Raw genomic sequence first — 15,118 nt, forward strand, 5'->3', positions numbered from 1 at the left:
ACAAGCCTTTACCAAAACATTAATTATACTGTATGTAAAGTATAATTAGTATAAGTGCTGTAAAGTTCACATTAATTAATTATATTAATTAATTATAATTTTTCTATTATGTGTATGTCGTTTTGTATAGAATTTTATCATTTAATGTCTTAATAGATAATGCAAAGCATTTTATTAGATAGATAATACTGAGTTTATCTTCTTGTATGTTTCATATATAAAGTGAACAGTTTATTGATTGAGCAACCATATAGCATGTACAGTATGTGTTTGTGTGTATATTGTGCGATACAGCAGGATGTTGACACAACAATGATGAAATGTCTGTAGTTTTTATTTTTAATATATGTGACACATGCACACAACCAGCCTCCCCCATACTTCTGTGTGACACATTGCCCCCTCCCCTCTCTCCTGGTGTGTTACAATCCTGCGGTCTGAGGTTAGGTGATTCAGCTACTAAGGTGTATATATAGTGGAGATAGGCAGGAGTCATGCAGACAGGAGATCAGAAGGCAAAGGGCTTGGAGTTACAATGGGAATGCTGGCAGTCCTTGTCCTGCTAGGCACCTTGTGTGTCACAAGTCACTCAGCCCCAACATCCCGTAAGACACCTATGACCATCATGTTCCCAGGAGAAATACGCAGCAACCTAACTGACCTGGAGCAAGCAGAGGTGAGACTTGGAAAAACTTTTTATAGACTTCTACTTACACTTTTCCATCTGTGTAGCTAGGTAACCCAACATGCAAGATGCCTATATCTGAAGCTTGCAGTTTTAACTAAAGCTTGACAAACACTGGTAGATTCTCAAAATTACATTCGTATTAAAAATCTCATCAGTATAATTGATAATGTCAACAGAGACTTGACAAATGTAGTTTGAAAAGTTTTTGAAAATTTGGTTAGCTTTTAAGAAATTTTGGTAAGAAATCTTGGCGTTAACAGAAATTCCCAAAATGAAAACCACATACAGTAAAACCTTGGTTTGAGAGTAACTTGGTTTGAGAGCGTTTTGCAGGACAAGCAAATTTTTCTTATAAATTCTGACTTGATAAACAAGTGATGTTAACGGAGTATAAAATAGAAGAGAAGCGCCTCTAAGCGTACCAATATGGTTACATTTAATGAAGGTACAACATTTAGCAACTCACATGATTCATGATTAAAACAGGCACATCTAAGTATACAGGTATCCGGGGTAAAGCTGTCCACATAGACGTCCTCCGCCCCACCATCGACGTCATCCCTTCCACGCTGCGCTCCATTAGCGTTTCAAGCCTCGCTTTCAGGGTAGTCTTCCCGGTCACAATTGCAGACTGACAGTGGTAAGAGCTGGTGGTGCGGAGGACGGTCCATGTGGACAGCTTTACCCCAGATGCCTGCATACTTTGATGTGCCAGTTTTAATCATCTACCATGTGAGTTGCTAAATGTTGCACCTTCATTAAATGTAACCATATTACTACACTTAGAGGCACCTCTCTTCTCTTTTATACTCTGTAGCTCCTGGTGGATTTTGCTTCTAATCCCCTTGTGGGGGCTTGTGGTTGTGGAACAAATGATCTGAGTTTCCAAATATTATTTATTTCTTATGGGGAAATTCGCTTTGATATACAAGTGCTTTGGATTACAAGCATGTTTCTGGAACTAATTATGTTTGCAATCCAAGGTTTTACTGTACACTGTTGAAATTAGATATATATATTTTTTTGCACTAACATCCAAATTTTCAGAACAAACTTTCGGAGTATACCCCCATCTTTAAAAGAGAAGTATGTTTTTTGTTTTTTTTTGCCTATTCATACTTACCTAAATGGATGGCGCATTGGTCCGATGCTGCATCTGTCTCCCACCGCCTCTTTACTGAGAACCGAGACACCGAACATCGCCGATGGCTCAGTTCTTTCACCTGCCCGAGCGGAGATCAGCATCTCTCCTGCTCTGCTCCTCCATGCTCATTGGAACGCTAAACTGTGGAGTGGGTGTCTCAGTGTCTCGCTGAGAGGCTGAGACTGCCATCACTCCTGGCACCTGGTGGATCCAGACTTCCTAAGTCAGGATGACACCCTGCCTGGATTGATTCCAGTGACGTCAGCAAAGAGCGGACTTCAGACCGTTCTCCGCTGAAAACGGGTCACAGGAGTACAAAATGAATTCAGCTCAGCTCAGGCTGGAGTTCTCCTTTAAGGTCCAGGCAGTACTAATACACATATTTCAGGAGAATGTTAAGTAGGACAATCTCTGAGGAAAATTCTTCCAACCTGCTTCTTTCGATTTTCTCACTGTGTTTGAAAATGAATGTTGATCTGACCCCACTAGCAATTCGAAAATCGAACGTTTTGAAAACCAAAATTCTCTAATGCAGTTCTACAAGTGTTGTGCTGTAGGCACACCTTGACCATAAAACAATTAACCAAAATAGATAGGTTTAACTAATTTTTATTGCCAGATATGATAAATAATGATGACATAATAAATGCCATTGAGCTATTTGCAGATAACAGCAGGAACTGCATTTTATGGCATCTGAGGAATCAAAACTTTCAAACATAATCTAAAATGACTTTATAGCACGACCCTCATATTATTTTAAAAAGATCTCAGAGAAATATATGCTCCAATGATACATTATTATACAGCATTTATATAGCGCCAACAGTTTGTGTAGCGCTTTACAAAATGAAGGCAGACATTACAGTTACAATACAATTTGGTAAAAGAGGAATCAGAGGGCCCTTCTCATTGTACGCTATCAGTACTTTCTCAACCTTCTTCCCCTAAAACACTCTAAAATAATTTTACGGTCTGGAGGAAAACCTGCCCAAACCATATCTTTGAGGTTCAGTGGGAAAAGCTTACATTGGTTTTCAGTAGGAAGAATGCCACCCTTACAGTGGTAGTTGGAAAGCCACTTTACAGACAGCTAAAAAAGATCACTGATGTCATGCTTCTCTCTCTGTCAATTTGTGGTGGCCCTAAAACTATACATGCACCATCAAATTGAGGTTAATCAGCCACATTTTAAGGAACCCCTAGCAATATCTAGTTGAGCATGGCTGGTTTATATGAATCATGCTGTCAGCATAAGAAATGTAATAAAGGTATGTCATTTCTAAGAAAATTGGGTACCAGACTGCAGATCAGCTGCAGTAATAATAAGCAATGCAAATTAATTGTACTTAGTGATGTCATCAGCGGTTTATTTTACAGAAGGACCTTCTTTTTAATTAGACTGCAGTCCTTCTTAAAAGGTGTGTGCGCATATCTTTGCACATATCGACTCTCCAATTATTGATTTTTTCAAGTCAGCTATGTGTTTAGAATCTACTGTAAGGTATTTGCTTTTGTAATTGCAAATTGACAATGGAGGGTGAGTTGTAGACGGGGTTGCAGTTGGACTGTGATTTGACTAGGCTTTTGATTATGTTGCAGCAAATGAATAGGAATGTTAGTTGAAAATATAAAAAGGGGGCAGCGCTAAAGAAAAGAAAGGGGCAGCTTGTAATAGGTATATATATATATATATATATATATATATATATATATATATATATATATATATATCACCCAAACAAACCAAGAAAGAAAAAAATACAGCGCCTCCAAATATAGAATATTACAAGCTTAATGCATGCGCTATCAACAACACAGCATTCCTATTTTATTTGGGTTGGGGAAGGGTGGTTGAGGTTTTTGGTTGGAGTGTGGAGGTGGAATGGATCTTTTTTGGACTGAGGTAATGAATGGGGATCATAGCTGGAATGAGCATTGGATGAGAGTCTTGGTTGGACTAGGGGAGGAAATAGGGATCTATGAATGAATGTGGGGGTTGAATGGAAATTTGGTTGAGCTGGGGGAGTGGATGGGGATCCTAGTTTGATGGAGAGGTGAAAAGGGATCTTGGGTGGGCTGGGGTGAATATAGGTTTTGGCAGATGTATGGGTTGGATGGGGATATTATTTGGGCTGAGGGAGGGAATGGAGATGGAATGGAGACATTAGTTGGATATGAGGGTTGGATGAAGACCTTAGTTGTGCCGGGGGAGTGAATAGTAATCCAGGGTAGATAGAGATCTTGGTTGGGATGGGGAATGGATGGGGATTCAAATTTGATGTCGGGATAAGATGGGGGTTTTGATTGGGCTTGGGAGTGGGTGGGAAATTTCATTGGGTGGGGATCTTGGTTTGAACGTGAAGAAGAATTGGGATCTTGCATGCAGTAATAAGACATAGGGAAATCTTGATTGAAGTTGGGGCTTAGATAGGAATCAGGCAAAAACTCTCTCTGGGTGGACAATCATTACTCTAGCCAACTGCTGCCAAGGGAATCGTGTGATCAGAAAAGTTATTTGTGAAAGTTTTGGGGGCCACCCATATTATTTAAATTGTTTCCTAATCTGCCAAAAAGATGCTTTAGAAGATGAGCATATGTCTATGGGTGCAGAACCTTTCCTGATCAATAGTGATCCCAATGTGTAAGTCGAAAGCATCCTGTGTTTTCCTCGCTCACTACTTACATAAATTGTAAGTTCCACAGCTAAGCAACACTCTAAAATGTTTTTACCCTGAGACAGACCGATCCTTCCTGCACGTGTGACCACTCTCTAAAGTATGTTGGCAGCTTTACAAAACAACTAGAGAATGGAATGCTGATTCTCATTGCTAAACGAACAGCAGCATTCTAAGAACTCACTGATTTGCACTGCAGTTTTGTATATATAGGATAAATGAATACTCATTTGTATATAATGTATTCATTTTGAGTTTTACTGAACGCCATGTGATTTTTGCACAGTGGAGATTTAAGTGTTGTTAATGCCTTTGAATATTATTTTGCTACCTTTTTTGAGAACTAAGAGGACATTAAAGTGCCTGTGTGAAAAAGTTATCCATACACTATCCAATCTTCTTTAGACCTTTGTTCATCCTCATGTATTCTGTATTCTGGTTTTATGTTTGCTTTAGTCACAGTATTTGTTACTTTTGCAGTTTCTTTTGTACCTTAAAAAAATTCTATCCTCCACAGAATTATCTAATGCGATATGGGTACCTGCCATTAGAAAGTGGTAAAGACAAACATACCTCCATAGAAAAGTCCCTGAAAAGGATGCAGCGAAAGTTGGGGCTTGCAGAAACTGGTGAACTAGACTCAGAAACTATGAAGACCATAAACAGCCCTCGTTGTGGAGTGCCTGATGTGGGAAAGTTCCAGACTTTTGAGGGAGACTTGAAGTGGGATCATACTGATATTACATACAAGTGAGTTTCTTTTAAAGCAGACCACCTCCTAAGTGTGTTAAGAGTTTAAAGGGATGGATAAATAAAGAAAAATAGAAGGATTAAAGTGCTTCGTTTTCTTGAAAAGAGGGGTCTTTTTTGGTTTTTGGACCAAAAGCTTACATCTTGATCACATGATTTCTACTAAAAGGCAAGATTTCGTACATTTGAATTCTGGTGTACAAATTTGCCTTAACCATTGCCAATGATATGTTCCACGAGTTATATTTTTGAAAGACATAAAATAAGCTCATTGTGGTGAGCTTGTCTTAAATTTTATCAAGCAGGCTCCTGGCTACAGTATAGAAGTGATTTGGGTGCCTGATGTTTGGATCTTTTCCCCCTCCAAGGTTCCCAGGTTCTCCCCCTGGGAGCTGAAGACTAGAAAAATGACTTCAGGATGACGAGTGGGTTCATATTGGGGAGAGATCTGGTGCCCAATTTCTAATCTGTACAGTGAGGATAAAAGCCAGGTGCTGTGATAGGTAGGACTTTCTGTCCATCAGCTCAGGGATAGTGTGAAAAAAGACAGAGAACAGACCCCATGTCTCCTTAAAGAGAATTTGTCAGTGCACTATACTATCAAATAGGGGGATTATCAGCTCCCTTGTAATATTAAGAAAGTAAATAAAAAATTCAGTTAAAAAAATAAAATTGAATTAAAAAAAGGATTTTTTCTTTAAAGAGCTTGCACCCCTGCTTCTATGTAAAAACACAACAGCTGGGTATCGCATATTGGATATTGCTGTGAGAGAGGAATAATTCTAGGGTCATTATTTACAGTTTATTCAAAAATGATGAGCTGTAAAGCTTTTTTAAATCACTACCCGTGAACAATATTAGGTATCATACTTTGGCACTGTTTCAAGGGTGCATGCAATTTTTAGACTTGCCATGTTTACTATCTATTTACTCAAGACAATTGCATCCTTTATATTACATATACATTGGAAATTTTATTGTGTTTGTGCACTAAAATTTGTTTTAGTTATTAATTTATTAGTTATTTATTTATTTAGTTATTTATTTATTTCTGAAAATATAGGTTTGATAAGCAGTTGTGCAAATATCATGCTATATACCACCTTTTTGTTCTTCAGTCCTTACTTTTGGAAAATATATATTGTTTTAGGGGTTTTAAGTAACCTTAAGCCCAGGTTCACACTAGAGCGATCTCAGAGATCGCATGTGATTGGCACTCGCATCGAAGGTGCCGATCACATGCGATCTCTGAGCATACAGTTGTGTGGCTAAACTCGCATGGGATTCGCACAGAAAATAGTTCAGGGACTTGTTTTTCCCTGCACTAGAATCGGATCGCATGGGTGTTCTACCCTATGCAATCCATATCCTGTGTGAGTTCACAGTTCGCACTGCGCACTAAACTGAACACCCACAGCAGTTCACACAAGGCAGTGTGAACCGGCGCTGTAATCACGCTGGTTCCCGCGTCACATCAGTGTGAGCCCAGCGTAAGGCTAACAATGCATGTTAGCCTTATATATGTGTGTGAAAAATGTAACTATTGTTTTGGCAGCAAAATGGTTAAAATCCAACTGTTGCTTTTAATTTTTTTTAAAACTGCCTGCATACTTATCTTTTTGGTAGGAGGCAAGTTCTCACTTCACTTTCTTTAAGAGCTACAGCCTTTGGCAAAATCTTCTCATCCGACACACTTGCAAGTGTTTCCCCTTTGTGGATTGTGATTTCTTCCACTGGTACATTATTACTTTGTTGTTTGGTTATGTAGAGGCTGGCAGAAGGAACTATGGCACACAGCAGGGAAGCAAACTTCCGGCACATCTGGAAGTGTCGGATGCTGAAAGTTCATGTACTTTGATACAGTACTTTTATTTGATCTATACTACTTGTTATTACCACATATATTTTACCACTGAAGGCAATAACGTTGAAGGTACTTATAAAGACACATACAGCATCTGGTGCAATATTTTTTTATAGTATACTAATAATTGTGTCGTACACCTATCTACTTTCTGTATTTTGTTTACTGCTTTGCTTTAAATGCTTTTTCTTGCTCCCAGGATCCTGAACTATTCCCCTGATCTTGACCCTGAAGTGACAGATGATGCCTTTGCTCGTGCCTTCAAAGTGTGGAGTGATGTGACACCTCTCACCTTTACACGAATTTACAACGGGGAACCCGATATAAACATTTTGTTCGGGACTGACAGTGAGTGAATGTGAAAAAGTGCCATTGTGCACAGCTAATGTTTAGAATATGTGTAGAGGAATTAACACTGAAAGTGAACCAGAATATTTTGATGATGTTTAGATTGCAGGGCGATAGACTGTACATAAAAGGTTTGTGAGCCTACAGGCATTAACTACGAGCATACAACTTTTAGGCCACCTATATGAAACTGTCAGGTATTCCAATCCGAACTTTAGATGTAATATGGTTCTGCCGGCTTCAGCACATGGTGCCATCGTAGAGCTAGGGTCAACATAAATTATATTTCAGGCAGTTGGATTTAAGTACCCTTTAAGCAGTGTGGTAAACTGGCCATAGATGGACAGAATTTCAATAGAAAAGTCTTAGGAAAACTTATACAAAAATTCTCTTAGAACATTTAGATGTCATTAACATTTGCTTTTGAAACAAATGGACTTTACAGAATGACAACCACATACACTGTAATGCCGTGTACACACGATCAGATTTTCCATCGGGAAATGTTGGCTGTGAGCTTATTGGCGGTAAGTCCGACCATGTGTATGCTCCATCGGACATTTGTTGTCAGACTTTCCGCCAACAAATGTTGGCTAGCATGCTCTCAAATTTTCCGCCAACAAATGTGTGTTGTAAAACTTTGCTATCGTATGTACTCAAGCCCGTTGGACAAAAGTCCAAAGTACAAACACGCATGCTCGGAAGCAAAAGCGGTCGGTCTTGTAAACTAGCGTTTGTAATGGAGAATTAACATTCTTGACGTGGCAAATTATGAAATCTCCAAATGCAGCGCACAATTCTCTTCTTCTTAATAATAATGAGGCTGCTTTGCTGGTGATACTGATGGAGTTATTGCAAACAGATCTTTAAAGGCTTTTTTTTTTTCTAGTGATATCAAGAATAATATTATATTTTTTTATTTTTTTTATTTGGGCAAGTTACCACAACACCATTATCCTGTAGTTTTTAAGAACAAAGAAACAACTATGTTGGTGTCCTTTGTCAATTTTACATTGTATTTTTTTTTAATGTAACTGCCTACTCCCAAACAGTCATTTGAAGTAAAACACATAGCCAAGTATTATTCTACACAATTTTTTTATTGTGCATTAAAAAAATTAAACAAATAAAATAAGACATGCTATTTGCCAATAGAACTTAATCAAAAAGTGCATTCTATGCATCCAAAAATATAGAAAATATACCAAATCAAATCATTATTCAGCCAAAAAAATAATGTCAAAGCAATAAGTCCAAGGCTAATAATAAATAACATTATCTCCTCCGATTCCGCAACATGTCTGGTTGGCGAATGGCCATTCAGAAACAAACTGAAAAGCACGAATCAACACTCACCAAACTTTCTACTAACACGAAATTAGCAGAAGGAGCCCAAAGTTTGGCGCTAAAGAGCTAAAAAAAACCTTGTTTGTAATTGTTGGCCAACATTTCTGTGACTGTATGTATGCAAGATAAGTTTGAGCCAACACCCTTCGAACAAAATTCCACAGTTTTGTTGTTGGAAAGTCTGATCGTGTGTACGAGGCATTCAAAATTTTTTCGAGAAATTTTTTCTATCCTGCTCCTTGGAATGTTCTCATCACTGCAGTCAAAAAATGAACATCAATTTGACCCACTAATGATTAAAAATATGAATGTTTTCTTAGAACATTCTTTTCCTAAGAATTTTCATTTGAAATTCTACCCTTCTTTGGCAAGCTTTATTATGTTGACCAAGCAGGCAGGCGTCACAGGAAGCCACAAAGTAGAAATAGGAAATAATGTTGTAATTTACTTGGGTATGCATAGTTGTGTGAATCGCTGAACAGATTTATAAATCCTTCTGAAGGTAAATCAGTATATATTTCATTTGTGTTTATTTTCCTGGAGTTACATTTCAAAGTATTTATTTGGACAAACAGGCACATAAAGACCTAAGGCTCCTTTCGCCACGTATCTCTATTACAGCCGTTCCAATTGACACTACTGAAGTCGTTGCAACTTCAGAAAAGGTTCCAGCACTACTATGATCCAACTTTGGCACGACTTCAATGCCAGAGAGTGTAAAAGTCTTATCAAAGTCACTTCAAAGTCGTATCGAAGTTGGACTTCTAAGTTGCACTGAAAATTGCGCAACTTTGGAGTTGGCTAGTGTGAAAGGAACCTTACTGTTCTGTAGTTGCCGTTCTGCTTTTACAATGAGAAAGATGATTAAAAAATGATCAAAAACTGAAGCAAAGGTACAAAGATAAACTTCAGGGGGCATACATTTGAAGAGGAACTAAATTCTGGAACCTGTCCCTAAAAAAAAAAAAGGCAGGCAGAGGGCACCTAGTTACCAGTATTGCATGTGATCAAATAGAAACAAAGAAAAAGAATGGGACTTTAAATGAGGCTTATTGCTGCAAAAATTAGTGTATGGAGTAAATATATGATACAACCTTTATTGTATCAAAAGCAATTCCGTAGCTTAGAAATGCATGATAATGTTTTCAAAACATACATAACCATATATAAAAGCTGACATTTTGGTAAAAGTATACCATAAACACATACATTGTAAACAATGATGATACATATTTATGCATACATACATAACTGAGTACATGCTGTATAAAAGCCGAACTGTCTTGGCATCACACGAATGGAAAACTACGCATTTAGTGAGTCATGTTCACTCATCAGGAGTATGGATGCAAAAATTCACTCATTATAAGTACAGAAATATATATATATATATATATATATATATATATATATATATATATATATATATATATATAAATATAAAAAACCCTTCATAAAATGAGAGAGGGAAAACGTTCTAACCGATAAAAACATTCTCTTAGCTAGTGTTTGGATATACTAATACTTACAGATCAGCTCAAAAACTAAACTGGCTCATGTGAGGATGAAGGGAGTGGGAGAGGGGGTCCCCATCACAGTATTGCATGTGATCACTGTGCAGTCGATATTTCTTCATTATTGACTTACTATTCCTAGTTCTGCACTGTGTCGAAATATAGAGATACCATCTTGGTGGAGGCAGGGTTTTCAATTCTCAGGCCAGAGGCCCAAGCCAGGCGTACAGTGAGCAGAACCATAGTGACATCACACTCCAAATCTCATGAGTCTAGCAATCAGTGGCAGCAGTGCCTTAGATCTCACACTGTAGATATACAGCTATATTTTCCAGGCATAGATGTGCCTGGGCACCCTTACATACCAGAAAGTGCACTATTTTGACAAAGAGATTCCAGACAAATTGTACATTTTACTGATTGGGTACAATTAACATTTCTAAATCTTCCCTTTAAAGTGTTGCTAAAACCACAACAGTAAAATCAATATGTATATGCAGTAAAGCCTGCTTTTTATACTCACACTATGTAACCTAAGGGGTTAATCCTCCTCATTGTGTAAAAAGGCTATTCAATTCTGTCTTCTCTGATCTTCCCCTTCTTTTAATGCGTCCAATCCATCTCCTGATAATACAGAGCCTTGGAGGCATTTTGCACATGCTCAGTTTGGTGTGTATTGCTAGAGAGTCTTATTTTTTTGGGAGGGTGCATGTGATCAGCACAAGGCCAATCAGCACTGTCCAGATAGAGGGTCAGGGGTCATGCAGCTTAATAGGACAGAGGAGAATGAAAACTCCTCCTACAAGCTTTAACCAGTGATCAGCTGGCCACTGATAGAAGTCACAAGACTGCTATATACTGCTGATGAGAAAAGGTATTTGTCAGTTTATATGTACAAAAATAATTGCATTTCCATGTTCTGTGCACTGTGGGAGACCAGATATAGTTAATGCAGGCTCTGCATGTTTTTTTCAATACCAAAAAGCTGCCTCAGACGTTAATATGTAGTTGAACAAGTTAATTACTGAGGCTAGATGTGAGCTAATTGATTCCTGAATGGGTGAATGTTTATTTTTCAGAGATTTGTTGTGCAAGAACAGCCAACCAAATGCAAACCCTGCAGGCATTGCACTGTAATAGAAATACTGGGTGTCGTGTATAAGCGTGTCTGCAAAGTGTCTAAAAGGAAAGCGTTCTGCCTATACAGAAACCTTTGCCTTCCTGTTCATTTTCTAACCTGCATTGGGAAATGATTGTTGCAATAAAGCAAATGTGCAAATGCAATGACCCATAACAGTCCATCAGAATCCATCTTCTCTGATCTGATTTCACTTATTCGAAATCCGATTAATTGCTACAGGTTTACTGTGGTCTGCACATTATCAAAGCAATACACCCCCAGGCAGCTCATATCTGTTAACAGCAGGTACTCCCAGTTGTGGGAATATTGTAGTTCTCATCAACCCATGAATAACTGGATTAGCATAGAATAACGAAGATGCAAATTTCCCAAAAGCAAAGCTGCGTTATGCCCACGTAGGTCAAAGAAACAGGTTTGTTTTTTAAGAGGGCTCCTCTTGCCCTTGCTAAAATGCTGCATTAAACCTAAAAAAATAAATCAATAAAAATGAAAACACCTGTAGCGGGGAAAAAATTTGTTCCAATAGTCACCTTTGCCTAGGTTTCTGTAGTGCAGGGGGGTGATGTTCATCATTCTACCAATGAGAATCCAGGAAATGCTGACCAAATCTTCTGAGAAGATGCTGCAGCACAGTGCAATATCATCATTTACTTCATCATCAACTTTCCCGGGATCTCATTGGAAGGAAGATACTGTCACCCCAGCCTAAGCATTGTGGGTAGAAGCCTGGGGAAAAGTGGATACTGTATAATCTAACTTTTTCACCACAAAGGGGTTTTATTTTTAATTCAGCATTTTAACAATGGGAAGGGAGGTCATATTATAAGAGCAGACTTTTCTATTAAGGTACAAGGTCCACTTTTTAGCTCTCACTTCCCAGCAACAGCACCACCATAGCTCTCTTCAGCTTCCGGGAGTGAAGAAAACACCCGGTATGGAGGAACATGTGATTGACCCCTCTTTTTCTCATGAGACATCCTTGCTGATTGATAAGTGCTCCAGCTTTGTCACATAGGGGAGGCACTGTGTAATGGGACTTCCATTCCTTACTCCCGCTGAGACTGCATGGAGTAGTGGGGAAGTTAAGGAAAGAATGTGCTGCTGAGGAGGGGGCATTGAAGTGAACCTAATACTGTGCCCTGTACAGCCAAAGCACAGGTTTGTTGTCAGTATTTATATTAGTGAAGGACTTTGGAATGGTCATTTACATTGGTCATTTACATTGCTTATTTACATAAAGTGAAGGTAATGCTGCGCTTTTTCATAGCGCAGCACTACCTTCACTTTATATATTTTCTAGGTTCTGATATTTCCTTCAGTGTTGCAGCATATTGTTAAAAAATACACATATTTGGTATAGCGGGAATATCATTGTATTATATTGCTTATTTACACATGACATCTTTCCTTCAGATCATGGTGATCCATACCCTTTTGATGGGAAGGATGGACTTCTAGCTCATGCATACCCACCAGGTGCTGGAGTGTATGGAGATGCACATTTTGATGATGATGAATTCTGGACCCTTGGGACTGGTGTAGGTAAGTGCCGAGTACAGAAGCCACATACTGCATGTTCAGCCATACAGTGGCAAGAAAAAATATAACTGTTTAGTAGTTTTCATAAATTGTGATCTGATCCACATCTAAGTTACAACAATAGACAAACAGAAATTGCTTAAGGTGATAACACACAAACAATTTCAATATCTTGTTTCTTTACTGAACACACCCATTGAACATGCTGGAGGAAAAACTAAGTGACCCCATAGACCAGTGATGGTGAACCTTGGCACCCCAGCTGTTTTGGGAATACATTTGCCATGCTGCTCATGCAGCCTGCAGTGTAATTGAGCATCTTGGGAAATGTAGTTCCAAAACATCTGGGGTGCCAAGGTTTGCCATCACTGCCATAGACTAATTACTTCAGAAAAAGCTAATTGGAGTCAGTAGCTTGCACACCTGGAGTCCAATTAATGAAATGAGTTTGGAGGTGTGATTTGGAGCTACTTTGATTGCTAAAAGACACATTTTAAAGTGGTTGTAAACCCTTACAAACCACTTTGACCTACAGGTAAGTCTAGATTAAGGCTTACCTGTAGGTCCAAGAAATATCTCCTAAACCTATATGGTTTAGGAGATATTTGCCCGAAAGCAGGCACCGCTGTCTACGGCGCAGGCGCACTGAGCGCGGCATTCTCAACGACGGAGCTGCCGCGCGTGTCGGCTCCCGTGCGCATGCGCGGGAGTGACGTCATCGCGGCTTCGCCGAATGACAGCGGCGGAGCTGCGAGACCCCACCAAGAAGATGGATGCGGCGGACTACAGGGGACAGCGGCGATACATAGTAGTCCATTATGCTTTGCCTTTGCAGGGAATGAAAGAGGAAGTAAACTCATCAGGGTTTACTTCCTCTTTAAAATTGCTGTTCATAAGAAGCATCTCTGAAGACATACAATCAAGAGTAGATTATCTTCATAAGACTGGAAAGGGATACAAAGCAATGACAAAGCATATTTAGTTATCCAAATAGTCATTAAGTTAATGTCAATTTAACTGATGTTGATACTGCTAAATATGACCTAGGCATGAAGGCATTAATGATCTTCAGCAACGAAAAGGCTACATTTATTGTGAAAAATATCAGGAACAAATCAGTCAAGATAGTTTATTAGATGGAAGAATATAATCATTAAAATATATAAGAGGGTACTATATGATTAGGCCGCAGCCATGGATTGGGATAGGTCCTCTGTTCTTTGTCTCAATCTTTTTCCAAAAGACCTCAGCCCCTCGAACATACCAGGTTGTGTGTACAAACATACAATATCACAGGAATTCCCTGAAGTAAATACGCAGTACCCAATAGTAGCTCTATATCAAAGAAAAAATACACCAAACCAGGTAGTAAACGCAAACCTAATATAGTATCACTCATTATGGTTGGTAGGTAGGCAAGCATAAAATTGATTAATAATGGTAATAGCACAATTCAGCATACAAAGTGTTTAACCATAAGGACTAGGCTTAAGATAACATTTGGCATCCACGGTAGCAAGGCCATCACAATTGCAGCAGTGAGCAGTAATTAAGCTTAATCTACTGAGTGCTGGAACTGCCAGAGTACATTTAAGGTGGTGATGCTACTTCTAGATCGACTTGGTATGCACTTTCCCAAAGAAAAGGAGGATGGTAGCAGAGGGAGCAGGGAGCAAAGGGGGCTTGCAGAATTATTATTGTGGGAGGGGAAGTCTGGTTATCGTTGGGGCCTTTTAAGAGCATTGATGCACTTAACAGTCCCCATTAACCTGCATGCAGTATAGGTACAGTATAGTCTCAGCACAGGTTCAAGATAGATATGTTTCATCGGTAAAGGTTCAGTATAATGCAGTATAGGGTTGGTATAGGTGCAGTCTAGGTTTGGAATAAGTACAGTATAGGGTTCAGTATGGATTGGGTTCACTTGGTGTCCTGCTCTGAGACTCAGTCCCTGCTAGCAGTACCAGCAATAGGCAAATAGCCCTCTCACCAGTCTCCAGGTTGCTGCAGTGACCTCTTGCTGTAGAAGTGAGGACCCCCCATTGCCCCCCCCCCCCCGAAAGCCTCTGGTGATCAGTGGTAGATTTCCTGCGGAATTCCCAGTC

At 39.0% G+C, this 15,118-nt stretch overlaps 1 protein-coding gene across 1 annotated transcript in view; it reads left to right on the forward strand.

The window, feature by feature from the left end:
• Nucleotides 1-482: 482 nt before the first annotated feature.
• The window catches only part of MMP9 (matrix metallopeptidase 9), a 36,763-nt gene continuing 22,127 nt past the window's right edge, over nt 483-15,118 (forward strand). The window contains exons 1-4 of the mRNA XM_077459238.1: nt 483-676; nt 5,028-5,260; nt 7,324-7,472; nt 12,888-13,016. Of these exons, the coding sequence (XP_077315364.1) occupies nt 536-676; nt 5,028-5,260; nt 7,324-7,472; nt 12,888-13,016 (652 nt within the window). The 5' untranslated portion in view covers nt 483-535. The remainder of the gene's footprint in view (nt 677-5,027; nt 5,261-7,323; nt 7,473-12,887; nt 13,017-15,118) is intronic.

Source organism: Lithobates pipiens, unplaced genomic scaffold (genome assembly GCF_037356315.1).
Source record: "Lithobates pipiens isolate NorthernLeopardFrog02 unplaced genomic scaffold, aLitPip1_a1.2 Scaffold_28, whole genome shotgun sequence".
Taxonomy (NCBI): domain Eukaryota; kingdom Metazoa; phylum Chordata; class Amphibia; order Anura; family Ranidae; genus Lithobates; species Lithobates pipiens.